This window comes from Oncorhynchus nerka, linkage group LG19 (assembly GCF_034236695.1).
Source record: "Oncorhynchus nerka isolate Pitt River linkage group LG19, Oner_Uvic_2.0, whole genome shotgun sequence".
In the NCBI taxonomy this organism is placed as follows: domain Eukaryota; kingdom Metazoa; phylum Chordata; class Actinopteri; order Salmoniformes; family Salmonidae; genus Oncorhynchus; species Oncorhynchus nerka.
This window is the reverse complement of record NC_088414.1, coordinates 42,926,252-42,949,611: the sequence shown is the minus strand read 5'-3', so window position 1 is coordinate 42,949,611 and position 23,360 is coordinate 42,926,252. Positions and strand designations below refer to the sequence as shown.

Below are 23,360 nucleotides of genomic sequence, written 5' to 3'. Positions count from 1 at the left end.
CCATTGACTAACTGATGATCTGAGGTGAGGTCTAACATCCTTATCAAAATCTTTTCTATTCTTTCCTCTGTTTCTTGAAATAAGTATTAAACAAAAAACTAAACAAACTAGAGGTCTTTTCATAACTTTATTGATTTTTTTTGTACAGTGTAAAGGATGAATGTACCATAGTCAAATAGTTAAAGGGGAAATCTGCAGTTCAACCAATAACAAAGTGTAAACCCCACCACTGTTTTGTGAAAATCTTTAGGATGGAGCTAGAGAAATGTAATCACTCTCCAATTAACAGACAGAACAACATATAAAAGGACAGACAGATATCAACATTATAGTTTAAACTATGTTTCTGAGACTATACAGGATGACCATCCATGATATCAACATTATAGTTTAAACTATGTTTCTGAGACTATACAGAATGACCATTTATGATATCAACATTATAGTTTAAACTATGTTTCTGAGACTATACAGGATGACCATCCATCATATCAACACTATAGTTTAAACTATGTTTCTGAGACTATACAGAATGACCATCCATGATATCAACATTATAGTTTAAACTATGTTTCTGAGACTATACAGGGTGACCATCCATGATATCAACATTGTAGTTAAAACTATGTTTTTGAGGCTAAACAGTGTTCGTTTACAAGTATATTGTTTCCAAACAATGGAATACAACTAGTTTATATGTTGGGTTCTGATGGAAAAGGACAGTTGAATTAAGCTCATGAGGCATTTGTAAGTCATATTCTTCAAGAATGAACATACATTGATAAAAAATCTAAAACGGAGGCCCCTGTCACAGATTGCCCCTTTACATGAAGACACACCACCAGCACCAGAACAGATACTGTCATTTAAATGTTACACACTAGTATCATGGAGAAATGACATGTGTACAATATATTTAAAACAACTTAAACCACTCAAAAGATCTTAAAACATTTCTGTAATGGAATATAATTAACGGTCTAGATAAAATAATGAATGAAGTGAAATAGTCTCTGGAAACAGTAACAGCAAGTTGTAATAGAAAATAAATAAATCAACTGAATGTTTAGAACAACTAAAAGTTCCCCTTTAACATTCATTAACATCAACAAGTATAGTAAGTAAATATCAAATATCAATTCAAGATACAGTTAAAAAAATGTAACTTAATAAACTAAAGTAAAAATAGTTAAAGAAAAGTAACACACTAACATAACAATAACGAGGCTATAAACAGGGGGTATCGGTACCGGGTCAGTGTGAGGAGATACAGGTTAGGCTACGTGTGGATTTTATAAACTGGTATAGTTCTGTCTTTGAGCTGCTCTTGTCTATTAATGTTCTGTATTATGTCATGTTACGTCATGCTTCATGAAGAAATTGTAGCTACTACTTTTGCAACAGCTAATGGGGATCCTAATGAAATACCAAATAACAAAACAAGAATAACTACAATTTCGACCTTTAAAATGAAAAAAAACATCATTAATGAGTGATACACTAAGTCAATGTGAAAACAATAATAGCAAAAATGTATCATAATATTAATATAAAAGTATTTATGTCAAATTTAAAAAAACAACGACATAAAACAATTCTGTATCCATCATCATATATTATATAAAATATTTGATTGAAGACTTGACCACCAAGTATAAAATCTAAGTAAAATAATTAAAACATGATTTTTTTTAACAACGAAGAGTTAACCTTGAAAATGAAATGACATCAACCGGTAATAAAACAACAAACAAAAAGCATGTTATAATATACAAATATTGAACACGTCACAATAATCCAGGGAACTCTATGTAGCTCTATGTTTTATATCCAGTGAGGTCTATGTAGCTCTATGGTTTATATCCAGTGAGCTCTATGTAGCTCTAGGGTTTATATCCAGTGAGGTCTATGTAGCTCTATGGTTTATATCCAGTGAGCTCTATGTAGCTCTAGGGTTTATATCCAGAGAGTTCTATGTAACTCTGTTTATTTTCCAGAGAGCTCTATGTAGCTCTATGTTTTACATCCAGTGAGCTCTATGTAGCTCTATGTTTTACTTCCAGTGAGCTCTATGTAGCTCTATGTTTTACTTCCAGTGAGCTCTATGTAGCTCTATGTTTTACATCCAGTGAGCTCTATGTAGCTCTATGGTTTATATCCAGTGAGCTCTATGTAGCTCTATGTTTTACTTCCAGTGAGCTCTATGTAGCTCTATGTCTTACTTCCAGTGAGCTCTATGTAGCTCTATGTTTTACATCCAGTGAGCTCTATGTAGCTCTATGTTTTACTTCCAGTTAGCTCTATGTAGCTCTATGGTTTATTTCCAGAGAGCTCTATGTAGCTCTATGTTTTATTTCCAGTGAGCTCTATGTAGCTCTATGTTTTACTTCCAGTGAGCTCTATGTAGCTCTGTTTTACTTCCAGTGAGCTCTATGTAGCTCTATGTTTTACTTCCAGTGAGCTCTATGTATCTCTATGGTTTATTTCCAGTGAGCTCTATGTAGCTCTATGTTTTACTTCCAGTGAGCTCTATGTAGCTCTATGGTTTATTTCTAGAGAGCTCTATGTAGCTCTATGTTTTATTTCCAGTGAGCTCTATGTAGCTCTATGTTTTATTTCCAGTGAGCTCCAACAGTATTGGGACGGTGAGACTATGTGTGTTCTTCAGGCTCTGTAATCCAGCACTTTGGAGTACAGAGACATTATTTATGAGGTTAAAGCGCAGAATGTCAGTATTTTCATCCATATCTGGTGAACCATTAACATAGTCCCCCCATTTTAGGGGACCAAAACTATTGGGACAAATTCACTTGTATGTCTATTAAAGTAGTAAATTATTAAGTCTTTGGTCCCATTTTCACAGAACGCAAAGACTATATCAACTGACTGTACCATCTGGAGGCATAAATATCATACCGACACAAATGCTAACCTCCGTTGTTACTGTAATGGTGAGAGGTTAGCATGTTTTGGGGGTATGATATAAAATGCTAAACTACCCTGTTATTGTAATGGTGAGAGGTTAGCATGTCTTGGGGGTATGATATAAAATGCTAACCTACCCTGTTATTGTAATGGTGAGAGGTTAGACTGTCTTGGGGGAATGATATTTGTCACTGTCCCAATACTTTGGAGCTCACTGTAAAAAATAATATATATATATATGTATATTTATAACAATGATTTTCCAACACCTTATATCATGTAAATGTGAGAATATCTGGAACATTCTGGGCTGTAGGGTTCAGATGGTCAACAGAGCAGGGTCTGGAACAATGTGTTGGACTGTAGTGTTCAAATGGTTCAGAGATCAGGGTCTGGTTCTAGTAATCTGGATTAGAGAACAAAGGAAATAATACTGTAAGAGGATATAATGAAAAACATTTAACATGAGAGAGAACATCAGGAAATACATTTCAAGTTTAGAGCGAATGTAACGGCTTTCTTGTGGTGAAGTAGAGGCAGACCAAAACGCAGCGTGGTTTCTATTCATGGTTCTTTAATAAAGACAACTATACATGAACAGACTACCAAAACAAGAAACGTGAAAACCTAAAACAGCCCTATCTGGTGCAAACACAGAGACAGGAACAATCACCCACAAACACACAGTGAAACCCAGGCTACCTAAGTATGATTCTCAATCAGAGACAACTAATGACACCTGCCTCTGATTGAGAACCATACTAGGCCGAAACATAGAAATACCCAAAACCTAGAAAAACAAACATAGACTGCCCACCCAACTCACGCCCTGACCATACTAAATAAATACAAAACAAAGGAAATAAAGGTCAGAACGTGACAGCGAAAGAGAGAGACTGATATAGAGAAAAAGAATGAGAGAGAGCGACAGAGTTTCAGGAAATATATTTGGCGAGAGAGAGAGAGAGAAAGACAGAAAGATGGTATAGAGGAGATGATTGCAATCTAGGTTAAAGAGAGCTGGTAGTCCCATCCACCAAAATACCAGGTGTGAAACAGGGAAGAGACTCAGGGTGTATGCTAATTTGGTATAGAGCATACCTATCTCACTCTAAGGTCCCACTAGCAACACCAGTCGACAACATCCATCGAAATGTGAGGGCGCGCAATTCAAATAAATAATCGTAATATTAAACGTTTGTGAACATACAAGTATCTTATATAATTTAAAAGCTTAACTTTTTGTTAATCTAACTACGTTGTCCGATTTACAATAGGCTTTACAGCAAAAGCATACCATGCAATTGTCTGAGGACAGCGCTCCACATCAACATATTTTTCAACCAGCACAGGCATCACAAAATCACAAACAGCGATGAAGTAAATCACTTACTTTTGAAAATCTTTCTCTGTTTGCCATCCCAAGGGGGATTGGTCATTTTGTTTGATAAATAAGAGCCTATGACCTAAAAAACCCCAATTCTGGTTGTTTTTTCTTCTGATTTTTGCCTGCCATTTCAATTCTGTTATAGTCTCAGACATTATTTTAACACTTTTAGAAACTACCAATTATATGCATATCCTGGCTTCTGGGCCTAAGTAGCAGGCAGTTTACTTTGGGCACGTTAGTCAGGCGGAAATTCAGGAAACTAGACCCTTGCCCTAATTAAATTAATCAAAAGAGGAACATTTTACATTTGGGTAGCAATTCAAAAGGAAATTATCTCAACAGAGAAAAATGTCTTCATGTGTGACACCTACAGTGCATTTGGAAAGTATTCAGACCCCCTGACTTCTCAACATTTTGCTATGGTACAGCCTTATTCTAGAATTGATTCAATTAAATTAATTTTTTAATTTAATTTAATTTTTTTACATTTTTTTACATTTTTTAGAACAATAGTGAAGACATCAAAACTATGAAATAACACATTTGAAATCACAAAAAAGTGTTAAACAAATCAAAACACATTTTATATTTGAGATTCTTTAAAGTAGCCACTCTTTGCCTTGATGACAGCTTTGCAAACTCTTGGCATTCTCTCAACCAACTTCATGAGGTAGTCACCTGGAATGCATTTCAATTAACAGGTGTGTCTTGTTAAAAGTTATTTTGTGGAATTTCTTTCCTTCTTAATGCGTTTGAGCCAATTAGTTGTGTTGTGACAAGGTAGGGGTGGTATACAGAATATAGCCCAATTTGGCAAAAGACCAAGTCCATATTATGACAAGAATAGCTCAAAAAAGCAAAGTGAAATGACAGTCCATCATTACTTTAAGACATGAAGGTCAGTCAATTCTGAAAAGTTTCTTCAAGGCAGTCGCAAAAAAACATGAAGCTCAATAATGAAACTCTCTCGTGAGGACTGCCACAGGAAAGGAAGACCCAGAGTTACCTCTGCTGCAGAGGATAAGTTCATTAGAGTTACCAGCCTCAGAAATTGCATCCCAAAAAAATGCTTCACAGAGTTCAAGTAACAGACACATCAACATCAACTGTTCAGAGGAGACTGGGTGAATCAAGCCTTCATGGTTGAATTGCTGCAACGAAACCACTACTATAGAACACCAATAAGAAGAAAAGACTTGCTTGGACCAAGAAACACGAGCAATGGACATTAGACCGTTGGAAATCTGTACTTTGGTCTGAGTCCAAATTTGAGATTTCTGACTCCAACTGCTGTGTCTTTTTGAGACTCGGAGTAGGTGAATGGATGATCTTCGCTTCCCACTGTGAAGCATGGAGGAGGAGGTGTGATGGTGTGGGGGTGCTTTGCTGGTGACACTCTCTGTGATTTATTTAGAATTCAAGGCACACTTAACCAGCATGGTAAGGCGGCATTCTGCAGGTATATGCCATTGCATCTGGTTTGCGCTCAGTGGGACTATCATTTGTTTTTTAACAGGACAATGACCCAAAACACACCCCCAGGTTGTGTAAGGTCTATCTGACCAAGAAGGAGAGTAATTGGGTGTTGCATCAGATGACCTGGCCTCCTCAATCACCCGACCTCAACCCAATTGAGATGGTTTGGGATAAATGTGACTGCAGAGTGAAGGAACAGCAGCCAACAAGTGCTAGGCACAAGAGTGTGCAAAGCTATCATTAAGGCAATGGGTCTATTTTGATTTGTTTAACACTTTTGTTGGTTACTACATGATTCCATATGTGTTATTTCATAGTTGTGATGTCTTCACTATTATTCTACAATGTAGTAGTCAAAAATAAAATAAAAACTTGAATGAGTAGGTGTGTCAAAACATCTGACTGGTACTGTAGATCTTCTGCACAGATTGCACAGGCCTGGGGCCTGACAGACCTGGGCCCTGACAGACCTGGGCCCTGACAGGAATTCTCAGTAAGACCCCAAAAAAATATTCCAAAAAAAGGTCCAGTCACCAGGACCACAAATACAAATTCCATCTAGACACCGTTGCCCTGGAGCACACAACCAACTGTACATTCCTCGGCCTAAACATCAGCACCACAGGTAACATCCACAAAGTTGTGAATGATATGAGAGGCAAGAATGCCCTTCTACGTTATCAAAAGGAACATGCAATTTGACATACCAATTAGGATCTGGCTAAAAATGCTTGAATCAGTTATACAACTATACTTGAATCAGATATATAATTCCCCTCCCCAACCAACAATTCACAAAATGGGCAACCACCAAATTGAGACTGTATGTACAATTATGCAATAACACCCTCAGTGTACAACATAAAACAAAGCCATAACTTACAGAGAAATTAACCTAGAGAAGAGTTCCCTAAGCAAGCTGGTTCTGTTCACAAGTACAAAAAGACCCCAATGAGCCCCTGGACACAATTAGACCCAACCAAATCATGAGAATACTAAAAGATAATTACTTGACACATTGGAAAGAATTTACCAACTAACAGAGCAAACTAGAATGATATTTGGCTCTAAACCTTAGAGTACACAGTGGCAGAATTCCTGACCACTGTGACGACCCATTATTAAGGAAAGATTTGATTATGTAAAGACTCAGTGAGCGTAGCCTTGCTATTGAGAGAGCCCGCTATAGGCAGACTTTGGTCTCAAGAGAAGACAAGCTATGTGCACACTACACTGCCCACAAAATTAGGTGGAAACTGAGCTTCACTTCCTGACCCCCAGGGGGTAAAATATATGACCATATCAGAGACACATAGAGAGAGAATCCGGAAATAGATTTGATAGGAGACTGAGTATGAGCTAGAAGAATTACAAAGTAAAATGTAATTTATTTGAAAAATATCTCAAAAAGACAGCATCCAAAGAGATCAAACCTCATCATCATTGTTACTGCAGATAAAGTTGAATCGCTTAGTCTCAGGCAGGCCGACCCACTGTCCCCTGACTCACAATCTCACCATCAGAGAGGTGAAGGGAGAGAGGGAGAGGTAAAGGGAGAGAGAGAGGGGTAGAGGTGTAGAGAGTGGTAGGTAGAGAGAGAGAGGTTCAACACATCAAAACAAAGAGATCAAATCTCACCAGTACTGTTGTTGCAGATGAAGTTGAATCTCTCAGTCTCAGACTTGCCGACCCACTGTCCCCCGTCTCTCTGTATGGCCCCCGTGTTCCCACACTGCTCCTTCATGGTGTTGTAGCCCTCCCCGACAGACCAGTTGTGGTAGCAGGACTCTTCTCCATTGACCCAGAACCAGAAGTCCAGGGTGCAGGTGTACCTCAGGCCCAGCCAGACGAAGGGAGTGGAGGCCTTCTTGGCTTTCTGTTGGACCCAGTGCTGGATGTTCTGGTTGTGGGCAGACACCAGCTCCATGTTCTGGTCTCTGCAGTGCCACAGGGCTTCTGACCACGTCTTGTTCTCTGAGACCAGGACCAGTTCATCTGGAGGAAGAAGAGGGGGGACATAGAAACTCACGATAATTATTCATATATTCAGTTCACTTTGATTCTAAGACCTACGTCATTGTACATTATTGTTCAGTCCTTCTCATCACAACGTTACAGTAATAACAAATGTTAAACGTAAGTCTATATTTAGGATTTAAAGTGTTGGTCAGCGGCTCACCGTCATAGCAGATAAAATTAGAGTTGGTGGTACATCCCTGATACTTCCAGTTTCCAGAAGGGAAAGTAACAACCCCACAGACCTCTCTGTTCTGATAACTCCCATTTGCCTTGTTCGCCTTGAATGTTTCCAAGCTCTTGGAAGAGAATCCACTCTGGTCAGACCACCTCCAGACACCAGGAGATTTCTTCAGGCCAATCCACACTCTGTAGATATCTGTGACGTTAGGTAAGATACTCTTTTCAATTATGGCGTCCCTCTCTGTTGTGTTCCTCACACTGGCCAGGTCCATGTGGTGTTGCCGACAGTAGCTCTGAGCATCACTCCAAGACTTTGAAATTCATAATCGTTGATGAGAATTTTTGAGTACTTATTGTTATTATTTTCTTTTTATTTGAAAAAAAAAAAATAAAGAACATAACAACACAATGTAACTACAATCATACAGATGAAACTGTTTGTCAATTGACAATATATTTTTAAATAAATAAAACAGGTGAAATTATAGGCAATTATCTGAATAAAAAGGATTTCTGTAGGTGGTGACAACCATCTCAGTTGATTGGCTGAGTTTTGAAATGGAAGTGGTAGCATGAGAACTCACTATTATAGCAGACAAAATAAAAAGTTTGCTGTGTCTGTCAGCGTAGTGTCCAGAGCATGGAGCGTTGCCAAGAAGAATTTAGCATCAGGAGGCCGTACACACAGAACGTTTTGTCAAGGAGGAGCAGGAGGAGATGCCAAGCCCTGCAAAACCCCAGCAGGCCACAAACATGTGTCTGCTTGTGTCCCATGAGACCACTCCACAGGTGTTGTTATACAGCCCAATCCAGACTGATTTTCCTTTCCAACCAGCTGATACTGTGTTTCACAGATGAGCTTCTTGTGACAGTGGATTCTGCCATGTCCTTTGGCATCATGGTATGGTGGCCAGGTCCATGTGAAGTTCTGTCTGCAGAAATCTCAGACCCCTGAGCTTCAGTCCAGTTTCTTAATCAAGTTCAATGCTAAAGTGGAACTGTTCCTGAGGGAGGCACTGATGAGGACTGGCCCGGATGACCTGACAGCCCTGTGGAGAACAAACCAACATTATGAGACTGGAGGATGGACAGTCCAGTGGAGAACAGACCAACACTATGAGGGAGGATGGACAGTCCTGTGGAGAACAAACCAACATTGGATCAGCCTGGTGTGGTTTTCCAGGATGGACTCCAGTCCTGTTGATAGAACTGATAATTTTTGTGTGACAACACTATGAGGGAGATCTAGGATGGACAGTCCTGTGGAACAATACCAACACACATACATGACAGTTCATAAATGAGGGGAGGATGGACAGTTTCTGTGGAGAACAAACCAAATAGATATGAGGGAGGATGGACAGCCCTGTGGAGAACAAACCAACACTATGAGACTTGGGAGTATGGACAGCCCTGGACAGGAGAACAAACCAACACTATGAGGGGAGGATGGACAGCTTCCTGTGGAGAACAAACCAACATCTTCATGAGGGTCCTTGGGATGGACAGCCCTGTGGAGAACCAACATGTTGTTAACATTATGAGAGGAGGATGGACAGCCCTGATAATGTGAGAACAAACCAACATTATGAGGGGAGGAGGGACAGCCCTGTGGAGAACAAACCAACATTATGAGAGGAGGATGGACAGCCCTGTGGAGAACAAACCAACATTATGAGAGGAGGATGGACAGCCCTGTGGAGAACAAACCAACATTATGAGAGGAGGATGGACAGCCCTGTGGAGAACAAACCAACATTATGAGAGGAGGATGGACAGCCCTGTGGAGAACAAACCAACAATATGAGGGGAGGATGGACATCCCTGTGGAGAACAAACCAACATTATGAGAGGAGGATGGACAGCCCTGTGGAGAACAAACCAACATTATGAGAGGAGGATGGACAGCCCTGTGGACAAAAAACCAACAATATGAGGGGAGGATGGACAGCCCTGTGGAGAACAAACCAACACTATGACAGTTTTTTTTAAACAAACACACACACACACACAAACACTCTCAGAGATGAACAGCGTACCTGAGAAAACGAGGAGGAGGAACAAGGTTTGGTCCATCCCTGGAGATTGGAGGGAAAACAAATGTGAACTAGAACTTCTACCAACAACATGGAGACATGATACAGATGGTAACTAGAACTTCTACCAACAACATGGAGACATGATACAGATGGTACCTAGAACTTCTACCAACAACATGGAGACATGATGGACAGAACAAACCAACAACATGGTGGACAGATGTGGAGAACTTCTAAACAACATGGAGACATGGACAGATGTGGAGAACAAACAAACTTCTATGGTAACAGATGGAAACCCTGTGGAGAACTTCTACCAACAACATGGAGACATGATACAGATGGTAACTAGAACTTCTACCAACAACATGGAGACATGATACAGATGGTGGAGAACTTCTACCAACAACATGGAGACATGATGGACAGATGGAAACTAGAACTACCAACAACTATAGAGACATGGACAGATCTAGAACAACCAACAACATGGTGAGGAGGATGGACAGTCCTGGTCACTAGAACAAACCAACATGGCGATGAGACAGGATGGACAGCCCTGAACAAACCAACATTATGAGTGACATGATGTGGAGAGATGGTAACATTAGAACTTCTTTTTACACAACAAAACACTGGAGACATTAACACGATGAGAAACTAGAACTTTGGTCCAACAACATGGAGACATGAAACAGATGGTAACTAGAACTTCTACCAACAACACAGAGACATGATACAGATGGTACTCTAGAACTTCTACCAACAACATGGTGACATGATACAGATGGTAACTAGAACTTCTACCAACAACATGGAGACATGATACAGATGGTAACTAGAACTTCTACCAACAACATGGTGACATGATACAGATGGTAACTAGAACTTCTACCAAGAACATGGAGACATGATACAGATGGTACTAGAACTTCTACCAACAACATGGAGACATGATACAGATGGTAACTAGAACTTCTACCAACAACATGGTGACATGATACAGATGGTAACTAGAACTTCTACCAACAACATGGTGACATGATACAGATGGTAACTAGAACTTCTACCAACAACATGGAGACATGATACAGATGGTAACTAGAACTTCTACCAACAACATGGAGACATGATACAGATGGTAACTAGAACTTCTACCAACAACATGGTGACATGATACAGATGGTAACTAGAACTTCTACCAACAACATGGTGACATGATACAGATGGTAACTAGAACTACCAACAACATGGAGACATGAATGGTAACTAGAACTTCTACCAACAACATGGAGACATGATACAGATGGTAACTAGAACTTCTACCAACAACATGGAGACATGATACAGATGGTAACTAGAACTTCTACCAACAACATGGAGACATGATACAGATGGTAACTAGAACTTCTACCAACAACATGGAGACATGATACAGATGGTAACTAGAACTTCTACCAACAACATGGAGACATGATACAGATGGATCTAGAACTTCTACCAACAACATGGAGACATGATACAGATGGTAACTAGAACTTCTACCAACAACATGGAGACATGATACAGATGGTAACTAGAACTTCTACCAACAACATGGAGACATGATACAGATGGTAACTAGAACTTCTACCAACAACATGGAGACATGATACAGATGGTAACTAGAACTTCTACCAACAACATGGAGACATGATACAGATGGTAACTAGAACTTCAACATGGTGACCAACAACATGGAGACATGATACAGATGGATCTAGAACTTCTACCAACAACATGGAGAAATGATACAGATGGTAACTAGAACTTCTACCAACAACATGGAGACATGATACAGATGGTAACTAGAACTTCTACCAACAACATGGAGAAATGATACAGATGGTAACTAGAACTTCTACCAACAACATGGAGACATGATACAGATGGATCTAGAACTTCTACCAACAACATGGAGACATGATACAGATGGTAACTAGAACTTCTACCAACAACATGGTGACATGATACAGATGGTAACTAGAACTTCTACCAACAACATGGAGACATGATACAGATGGTAACTAGAACTTCTACCAACAACATGGAGACATGATACAGATGGTAACTAGAACTTCTACCAACAACATGGAGACATGATACAGATGGTAACTAGAACTTCTACCAACAACATGGAGACATGATACAGATGGTAACTAGAACTTCTACCAACAACATGGTGACATGATACAGATGGTAACTAGAACTTCTACCAACAACATGGTGACATGATACAGATGGTAACTAGAACTTCTACCAACAACATGGTGACATGATACAGATGGTAACTAGAACTTCTACCAACAACATGGAGACATGATACAGATGGTAACTAGAACTTCTACCAACAACATGGAGACATGATACAGATGGTAACTAGAACTTCTACCAACAACATGGAGACATGATACAGATGGATTAAGTGTTATGAAAAGTAATGAGTGAAAACACAAACATAAATTGCTCCAGTATTAATATGTAAATAGTCTGTCTTTAATCACAGTTTGAAGGAGCATTTCATGCACAGTATGCACATCCAGACTAGTATTTTCTGTTTTTCCAAAATATATATTTACAAACAAGAACAATAAGTCTTTACTAAATAATAATACACATTCACTAAATGTGTTGTACTTTATTCCTTCAACAGGCATACATGCAGAGATATTAGATAAATCCTCCTACCTTATGTTTGCTGTTGTTGTAGATGCTGTCTTTGTTGTTGTATTATTAGTTGTCAGCTCTACCTCTCCCTCTTTCTCTCTCCTAATGGTTCTGTCACCTCTAGGGCAGGTGGATGTTATAGAGGTGCATTTCAACTCCTGTACTTCCTGTTACCCAACTTCATATTGTAGTGATGGATGGATGAATGGCATCTCTATTGGTTGTTTAGTCTTATTTCTTCCTCATAGAAACATGCAAAAGACTGGTTAAAGAAAACTAAATTTGGAGGAACAAATTCACCACACATGCAAATACTAACACAACACTGTTCTCTCTCACTCTCCCTCACACACACACACACACACACACACACACACACACACACACACACACACATACACACACACACACACACACACACACACACACACAGATGTAGGGTTGTAATTGGACCAGTTTTTTTTTACAGCAACATAATAATCAGACAGACACACGGAATGTGAATTATTGTGTGGATTATAATGAACCTTTTCATGTGTGAGTTCTAAATAAACTATACAGTACCAGTCAAAAAATTTAGAACACCTATTCATTCTAGGGTATTTCTTTATTTGTACTGTTTTCTACGTTGTAGAATAATAGTGGACAACAAAACTATGAAATAACACATATGGAATCAAGAGGTAACCAAAAAAGTGTTAAACAAATCTAAATATATAACATTTTTTGAGTTTCTTCAAACAGCCAACCTTTGCCCTAATGATAGCTATACACACTATTGGTATGTACTCTGGTGTTGGGATCGGTGCTCTAGCCAGCAGCTGGCAGCTACAGTTACATAGTGAATGTACGCATATACAGTTACATAGTGAATGTACTCATATACAGTTACATAGTGAATGTACTCATATACAGTTACATAGTGAATGTACTCATATACAGTTACATAGTGAATGTACTCATATACAGTTACATAGTGAATGTACTCATATACAGTTACATAGTGAATGTACTCATATACAGTTACATAGTGAATGTACTCATATACAGTTACATAGTGAATGTACTCATATACAGTTACATAGTGAATGTACTCATATACAGTTACATAGTGAATGTACTCATATACAGTTACATAGTGAATGTACTCATATACAGTTACATAGTGAATGTACTCATATACAGTTACATAGTGAATGTACTCATATACAGTTACATAGTGAATGTACTCATATACAGTTACATAGTGAATGTACTCATATACAGTTACATAGTGAATGTACTCATATACAGTTACATAGTGAATGTACTCATATACAGTTACATAGTGAATGTACTCAGATATAGTTACATAGTGAATGTACTCAGATACTCATAATGTACTCAGATATAGTTACATAGTGAATGTACTCATATAGTTACAGTTACATAGTGAATGTACTCAGATATAGTTACATAGTGAATGTACTCAGATATAGTTACATAGTGAATGTACTCAGATATAGTTACATAGTGAATGTACTCAGATACAGTTACATAGTGAATGTACTCAGATATAGTTACATAGTGAATGTACTCAGATATAGTTACATAGTGAATGTACTCAGATACAGTTACATAGTGAATGTACTCAGATATAGTTACATAGTGAATGTACTCAGATATAGTTACATAGTGAATGTACTGAATGTACTCAGATATAGTTACATAGTGAATGTACTCAGATATAGTTACATAGTGAATGTACTCAGATACAGTTACATAGTGAATGTACTCAGATACAGTTGTATAGTGAATGTACTCAGATACAGTGCAGGTGGGCCAATTAGGCTACATGATGAGATGATTATTTGTCAAATGGCAGCCAATCATTGGTCATCATGTCACCAGAATAAGAGCCTCTATCTATTGGACAGGAGTGTCTTCTCATCACCGTGCACTTTCACCAGCCTGTGAAGTTCATCATAACTTACTTCATAGTCTGAAAACCTAATAAACTGCCTGCTTTACTACACAACATGTCATAGCGTGACTCCATGTTCTCTCACCCTCCCTCTCTCACACACACACACACACACACACACACACACACACACACACACACACACACACACACACACACACACACACACACACACACACACACACACACACACACACACACACACACACACACACACACACACACACACACACACACACACACACACACACACACACACACACACACACACACACACACACACACACACACACACACACACCCAAACAGATGTAGGATATTAATTGGACCAGTTTTTTTACAGCAAGAAAATAATCATAAGGAAACATGCAATGTGAATTATTGTGTGGATTTATAATGAACCTTTTCATGTGTGAGTTCTAAATAAACTATACAGTATCTGTCAAAATTAGGACACGCCTACTCATTCAAGGGTTTTTTCTTTATATTTTTTTAACTATTTTCTACATTGTAGAACATTGTAGAAGACATCAAAACGATGAAATAACACATATGGAATCACGTAGTAACCAACAATGTTGATTCCATGTTCACTTCGGTATGATGGTTATTGTATAAATATTTACTATTTTCTGGTGTTGGGGTTTTGTCGACTTTTGGAAAGTTTACCAACAAATTAGCTGTTTCCATCATGCCCTGGGGTGACATTTTTTTTAAAATCCAACATGTACTTTGCTCACATAAAAAGGTTGGATGGAAACCTGGTTATTTTTTTGGCTCTAGATGGCAGGAAATGGTGTTAAAAAACAACAATCATGCTGACCTCTGACCTCAGTTACCTCTGATGTCACCTACTATGGAAATGACCTCGATAACAGCCATTTCTGCAGTTAAGTGTAACAACAAAATATATTTATTCATAATAATCAAACTAGTAATATGGGTTTTGAACTCTATAATGTATTTACAAGCATGATAGCTGTACTTTTAGTTTATGGTTGACACAGCTTGTTGGCCATTAGCCAATTGGCATTTCCCAACCACTTCAAAGCACGTGAATGCATCCACATTTTATTTACGACTTTACAACTGATTTGACAGCTCTGATTTGACAGTGGCTGACGTGAGTAAAACATTTAAACATGTTAACCCTCGCAAGGCTGCTGGCCCAGACAGCATCCCTAGCCGCGTCCTCAGAGCATGCGCAGACCAGCTGGCTGGTGTGTTTACGGACATATTCAATATCTCTCTATCCCAGTCTGCTGTCCCCACATGCTTCAAGATGGCTACCATTCTTCCTGTACCCAAGAAGGCAAAGAAAAATAACTATCTGACTATCGCCCCGTAGCACTCACTTCTGTCATCATGAAGTGCTTTGATAGGCTAGTCAAGGATAATTTCACCACCACCTCACCTGTCACCCTAGACCCACTTCAATTTGCATACCGCCCCAACAGGTTCACAGATTACGCAATCCCCATCACACTGCACACTGCCCTATCCCATCTGGACAAAAGGAATACCTATGTAAGAATGCTGTTCATTGACTACAGCTCAGAATTCATCACCATAGTACCCTCCAAGCTCATCATCAAGCTGGAGGCCCTGGGTCTCAACCCCTCCCTGTGCAACTGGGTCCTGGACTTTCTGAAGGGCTGCTTCCAGGTGATCCTCAACACTGGGGCCCCACAAGGGTGCGTGCTCATCCCCCTCCTGTACTCCCTGTTCACCCACGACTGCGTGGCAATGCACGCCTCCAACTCAATCATCAAGTTTGCAGACGACACAACAGTAGTGGGCTCGATCACCAACAATGACGAGACAGCCTACAGGGAGTAGGTGAGGGCACTCAGAATGTGGTGTCAGGAAAACAACCTCTCAGTCAATATAAACAAAACAAAGGATGATTGTGAACTTCAGGAAACAGCAGAGGGAGCACCCCCCTATCCATATTGAAGGGACAGCAGTTGAGATGGTGGAAAGTTTGAAGTTCCTGGGCGTACACATCACAGACAAACTGAAATGGTCCACCCACACAGACAGTGGGGTGAAGAAGGCGCAACAGTGCCTCTTCAACCTCGGGAGGCTGAAGAAATTAGGCTAGTCACCCAAAACCTGACAAACTTTTACAGATGTACAATCGAGAGCATCCTGTCGGGATGAACTGCACCTCCCTCAACAGCAAGGCTCTCCAGAGGGTGGTGCAGTCTGCACAACGCATCACTGGGGGCAAACTACCTGCCCTCCATGACACCTACACCACCCGATGTCACAGGAAGGCCTAAAAGAAAGTTTGTGTACTTCCTGAATACAGTTCGTTGTTGAATATTTTACTGACAAAATACAATTCAGCTTTAGAAATAAAATAAAATAAAAGTTGCCTTAAAAGTTGTTTATTTTCACCGTAACTCAGGATAGTGGCCGGTAAAATGCTATTAAATTACAGGACATTTCTTTAACAGGTTTGTGCCATAAGTACATATAAAGTATCCTATAAGTTTAAATGCAATTGCAAAGAAGTGAGGCATGCCAGATTATTTAGCAGGACAGGCCACAAAAGTGCCTTCATAATGTATTCATAATGTATTCATAATGTATTCACAATGTATTCATATGTATTCACAATGTATTCATAATGTATTCATAATGTATTCATATGTATTCACAATGTATTCACAATGTATTCATAATGTATTCATATGTATTCATAATGTATTCATATGTATTCATAATGTATTCACAATGTATTCACAATGTATTCATAATGTATTCATAATGTATTCATATGTATTCATAATGTATTCACACCACTTGAGTTTTCCACATTTTCTTGTCTTACGGTCTGAATTTAAATGGATGAAATGTAGATGTCTGTGTCATTGGTTTAAACACAACACCGCATAATGTCAAAATTGAATTATATTTTTTAGAAATCTTTACAAATTAATAAAAATACAAATCTGAAATGCCTTGAGTCAGTAATTATTCAACCCCTTTATTTGCTCAACCCCTAAAAATTTGCTTAACAATGGCTGTGAAAGGAGAAAACTGAGGATGGATCAACAACATTGTTACTCCCCTAAACTAACCTAAATGACAGAGTGAAAAGAAGGAAGCTTGGAGTCTGTTTGAAGGAGTCTGTATGAAGGAGTCTGTTTGATGGAGTCTGTTTGATGGAGTCTTTAGAGTATCTGGACTGGAAAGGCGTTTGGTAGAATAGTCGATCATGATGATTAGGTGAGGAGAGTAACAGAAGCTCTCAATACCTTTTAGAAGTAAATGTCACTTCAGTTTTGAGAAGGTTGTCAAGAGGTCATCTTAAATGAGTGGGCCAATGTTTTGTGTTCTTGTGTGAGTGTGTTTGTGTGTGTGTCTGTCTGTGTGTGTCTGTCTGTGTGTGTGTTTGTGTCTGTGTTTGTATCTGTGACTGTGTGTGTCTGTGTGTTTGTGTGTGTCTGTGTTTGTGACTGTGTGTGTCTGTGTCTGTGAGTGTGTGTGTGTGTGTGAGTGTGTGTGTGTGTGTGCGTGCGTGCGTGTGTATGTGTTTGTGTGTGTGTGTGTTTGTGTGTGTGCGTGCGTGCGTGCGTGTGTGTGTGTATGTGTTTGTGTGTGTGTGTATGTGTTTGTGTGTGTGTGTGTGTGTGCGTGTGTGTGTGCGTGTGTGTGTGTGTGTGTGTGTGTGTGTGTGTGTGTGTGTGGTCATGGACAAGTCATCCTAGTGATTTATTACATACAGAAGCAGGTTGTTAATAAAATCTCAACCACTCTTTAGATGTCATAGAAGAGGTGAGATAATGTACCCTTTATTAGGAGGTCCACAAGCCAGATTCCTCTTCCTGTTTAATTACTCAGTAACATGTTCTCTTTTCTGTCTCAGATAGTTAAGGATATTTAATTCTGCGATGTCATAAAATTATTCCCACACACCTTTTTTAAAACTTTTTTAATTGGCAAGTCAGTTTAAGAACAAATTATTATTTACAATGACAGCCTACTCCAGCCAAACTCAGATGATGCTGGGCCAATTGTGCGCCACCCCTATGGGACTCCCAATCACAGCCAGGTGTGATACAGCCTGGATTTGAACTAGGTTACTGTACCTCTTGCATTGAGATGCAGTGCCTTAGACGGCTGCGTCACTCGGGAATGGACATCTTGTAAATGAAAACATGTTCGGTCCTTGTAGGCACGCATAGTATTTTCTGGGTCACTTCAAATTTAACCGTTTGTTAACTAGTTAACGAGGGTCGGTTAGTCAGTAGCAACATTTACAGAAATATGCATCACCTCTATAACTGATATTCTATAACTGTTCTTCTGTGACTGTTCTTCTGTGACTGTTCTTCTGTGACTGTTCTTATAGAACTGTTCTTCGGTGACTGTTCTTCTGTGACTGTTATTCTGTGACTGTTCTTCTAGAACTGCTCTTCTGTGGCTGTTCTTCTGTGACTGTTCTTCTCGAAATGTTCTTCTGTAAACTGTTCTTCTGTGGCTGTTCTTCTAGAACTGTTCTTCTGTGACTGTTCTACTATAAATGTTTTTCTGTAAATGTTTGTAACTGTTTATCTGCAACTGCTCTTCTAGAAATGTTTTTCTGTAACTGTTCTTCTGTAGCTGTTCTTCTAGACCTGCTATTCTGTAACCACTATTCCAGAACTGTTCATCTAGAACTGTTCTTTTAAAACTGTTCTTCTGTAAATGTTATTCTGTAACTGTTATTCAGGGACTGTTCCTTTAGAACTGTTCCTTTAGAACTGTTCCTTTAGAACTGTTTATCTAGAACTCATTTCCTAGAACTGTTCTTCTAAAAATAATGTTTGGGAACTCCTCTTCTAAAAACTGTTCTTCTGGAACTGTTCCTTTATAACTGTCTTTCTAGAACTGTTTATCTAGAACTGTTTTTCTATAACTGTTTTTCTATGACTGTTGTTCTGTAACTGGTCTTCTGGAACTGTTCCTTTTTAACTGTTTTTCTAGGACTGTTTTTCTAGGACTGTTCTTCTGGAACTGTTCTTCTGTAACTGTTCTTCTGTAACGGTTCTTCTAGAACTGTTCTTCTGTGGCTGTTCTACTAGACCTGTTATTCTGTAACCACTATTCTAGAATTGTTCTTTTTAAAACTGTTTTCTAGAACTGTTTTCTATAACTGTTGTTCTATAACTGTTCTTCAGTAACTGTTCTTCAGTAACTGTTCTTTTAGAACTGTATTTTTAGATCTGTTATTTTTTATCTGAAATTTTATAACTGTTTTTCTATAATATTTTTCTTGAACTGTTCTTATAGAACTGTTCTTCTGTGACTGTTCTTCTGTAACTGTTTTTCTATAATTGTTTTTCAGGAACTCTACTTGTAGAACTGTTCTTCAGTAACTGTTCTTCAGTATCTGTATGTTTGGAACTGTAATTTTAGATATTTTCTTCTAGAACTGTTCTGCTAGAACTGTTATTCTGTAACTGTTGTTATGAAACTCTTCTTCTGTAACCCTTCTTCTCTAACTCTCCTTCTAGAACTGCTCTTCTAGAATGCATTCTGTTATTCTAGAATATTCTTCTGTAACTGTTGCTCTGGAATGTTCTTCTGTAACTGCACTTTTAGAGCTGATTTTCAGTAACTGTTCTGCTAGAACTGTTCTTCGGTAACTGTACTTCTGTAACTGCCCTTCTAGAACAGATCTTATGTACCCGCTACTTTAGAACTGTTCATCTACAACTGTTCTTCAGGAACTGTTTTTCTAGAACTGTTCTTCAGGAACTGTTTTCTTAGAACTGTTTTCCTGGATCTGTTTTCCTAGAACTGTTCTTCTGGAACTGTTCTTCATTAACTGTTCTTCAGTAACTGTTCATCAGTGACTGTTCTGCTAGAACTGTTCATCAGTGACTTATCTTCTAGAACTGTTATTCTAGAACTGTTATTCAGTAACTGTTCTTAAAGTAACTGTTTTTCTATAGCTGTTCTTCTGTAACTGTTGTTCTAGAATATTCTTCTGTAACTCCACTTCTAGAGCCGATTTTCAGTAACTGTTCTGCTAGAAGTGTTCTTCAGTAACTGTTCTTCAGTAACTGTTCTTCCGTGACTGTTCTTCCAGAACTGTTTTTCTAGAACGGTTCTTCTGTAATTCCCCTTCTAGAATGGATCTTCGGTACCCCCTACTCTAGAACTGTTCCTCAGGAACTGTTCTTTCAGAAATGTTTTTCTATAACTGTGTTTCTGTGACTTTTCTTCTGTAACTGTTCTTCTACTAGCACTGTTCTTCTGTGACTGTTCTTCTAGAACTTTTCTTTAGTAACTGTTTTTCTAGAACTGTTCTGCCTGAACTGTTCTTCTAGATCTGTACTTCTGTAACCACACTTCTAGAACTGATTTTCTGTTCCCACTTTTCTAGCACTGTTCTTCAGGAACTGTTCTTTTAGAACTGTTTTTCTGGAACCGTTTTTCTAGAACTGTTTTTCTGGAACCGTTTTTCTAGAACTGTTACTCTGTGACTGTTCTTCTGTGACTGTTCTAGAATGTTCTTCGGTAACTGTTTTTCTAGAACTATTCTTCTAAAACTGTTTTTCTGGAACTGTTCATATAGAACTGTTGTTCTGTGTCTGTTCTTCTGTAACTGTCCATCTAGAACGGATCTTCTGTAGCCGCTATTCTAGAACTGTACTTCTTTAACTGCCCTTCCCGAACGGATCTTCTTAGACCGCTGCACCACTCGGGAGCACCTGCAACAACCAACCCCAGATGATACCAGTGCTTGTCTTCTTCGGATAATCAACAGTTGCATGTTTTGACAGATGTAACTCACAATTTGATACAGATGGTGAATGCTGTGTATGTAAACATATGTTAATACTTGTGTAATACTTGAGTAACTGTAAATAATGACCAAGTACTTTACTGTTTAAAACACTGGTGATTAAAACACTGATTAATAAAACACTGATTAAAACACGGATTAATAAAACACTGATTAAAACACTGATTAATAAAACACTGATTAATAAAACACTGATTAATAAAACACTGATTAATAAAACACTGATTAATAAAACACTGATTTAAACACTGATTAATAAAACACTGATTTAAACACTGATTAATAAAACTCTGATTAAAACACTGATTAATAAAACTCTGATTAATAAAACACTGATTAATAAAACACTGATTAAAACACTGATTAAAACACTGATTAATAAAACACTGATTAATAAAACACTGATTAATAAAACACTGATTTAAACACTGATTAATAAAACACTGATTAAAACACTGATTAATAAAACACTGATTAAAACACTGATTAAAACACTGATGATTTAAACACTGATGATTTAAACACTGATGATTAAAACACTGATAATTAAAACACTGATTAATAAAACACTGATTTAAACACTGATTAATAAAACACTGATTAATAAAACACTGATTAATAAAACACTGATTAAAACACTGATGATTAAAACACTGATGAATAAAACACTGATTAATAAAACACTGATTAATAAAACACTGATTAATAAAACACTGATTAATAAAACACTGATTAAAACACTGATTAATAAAACACTGATTAATAAAACACTGATTAAAACACTTAAAACACTGATAATTAAAACACTTAATAAAACACTGATTAATAAAACACTGATTAATAAAACACTGATTAAAACACTGATGATTAAAACACTGATAATTAAAACACTGATTAATAAAACACTGATTAATAAAACACTGATTAATAAAACACTGATTAATAAAACACTGATTAATAAAACACTGATTAATAAAACACTGATTTAAAACACTGCAGTCAGGATAACAGATGGTATCCAGCTGCTGAGCAGGTTAGAATCAGCAGGACCTGCCCCGTCTAATATCTCATGTAATATTAAGATTCATTACAGTAAAGTATATCTGCATAGGATTCATTTATTTCTGTAAAAAGGTAGAGTTTTGCCTCTTGGCAAAAGGTATACTTTTGCCTCTTGGCTCTATTGTAAAGTCTTAGTGATTCACATGGTTTTATTTTTAAGGGATAGAATATCCATCTTACTCTCTCACCGTCCCTACTGTCCTGACCTTTCAGACCATCATACCACTGATTTTAATTAGCCGTAACTTGTATACTGTAAAGGTTTTCTTCTGGGGATAGAGAGACGGACCAAAATGCAGTGTGGTTAGTTTTGTCCATCTTTAATAAAGATGAAAATACAACAATCTACAAAACAAGAAACGTGAAAAAACCGAAACAGCCCTATCTGGTGCCACAAACACAAAGACAGGAACGATCACCGACAAACCCCAACACAAAACAGGCTACCTAAATATGGTTCCCAATCAGAGACAATGACTAACACCTGCCTCTGATTGAGAACCATATCAAGCCAAACATAGAAATAGACAAACCAGACACACAATATAGAATAACCACCCAGCTCACGTCCTGACCAACACTAAAACAAGGAAAACACACACGAACGATGGTCAGAACGTGACATATATGTATTTGACAAGCAGAGATTTAGACAAGAAGACCATATGGTTTATAATCAGCCTGAGCCCCCCAAAAATATGCATATTTTCTCAAGCTGCATCAGCTGCAGACGGTCCATATGGCACTTTGGGGAAATGCCAGACAGTTTGAATAATAATCTGGCTAATAATGGTG

The 23,360-nt window shown here is 38.1% G+C and overlaps 1 protein-coding gene and 1 long non-coding RNA gene across 2 annotated transcripts; both read right to left on the bottom strand.

Moving 5' to 3' along the window:
• Positions 1 to 114: 114 nt before the first annotated feature.
• LOC115117054 (secretory phospholipase A2 receptor-like) lies at positions 115 to 8,262 on the bottom strand. Its single transcript, XM_065005057.1, has 3 exons — positions 7,971 to 8,262; positions 7,430 to 7,786; positions 115 to 3,331 (listed from the first exon to the last, which is right to left on the bottom strand). The coding sequence occupies exons 1-3, from the start codon at positions 8,260 to 8,262 to the stop codon at positions 3,324 to 3,326; spliced, it is 657 nt and encodes a 218-aa protein (XP_064861129.1). The 3' UTR covers positions 115 to 3,323.
• Positions 8,263 to 9,922: 1,660 nt separating this feature from the next.
• Positions 9,923 to 12,895, bottom strand: LOC135562366 (uncharacterized). Its single transcript, XR_010459877.1, has 3 exons — positions 12,757 to 12,895; positions 10,030 to 10,068; positions 9,923 to 9,943 (listed from the first exon to the last, which is right to left on the bottom strand). It is a non-coding gene; the product is annotated as an uncharacterized LOC135562366 (long non-coding RNA).
• Between the last annotated feature and the right edge of the window lie 10,465 nt (positions 12,896 to 23,360).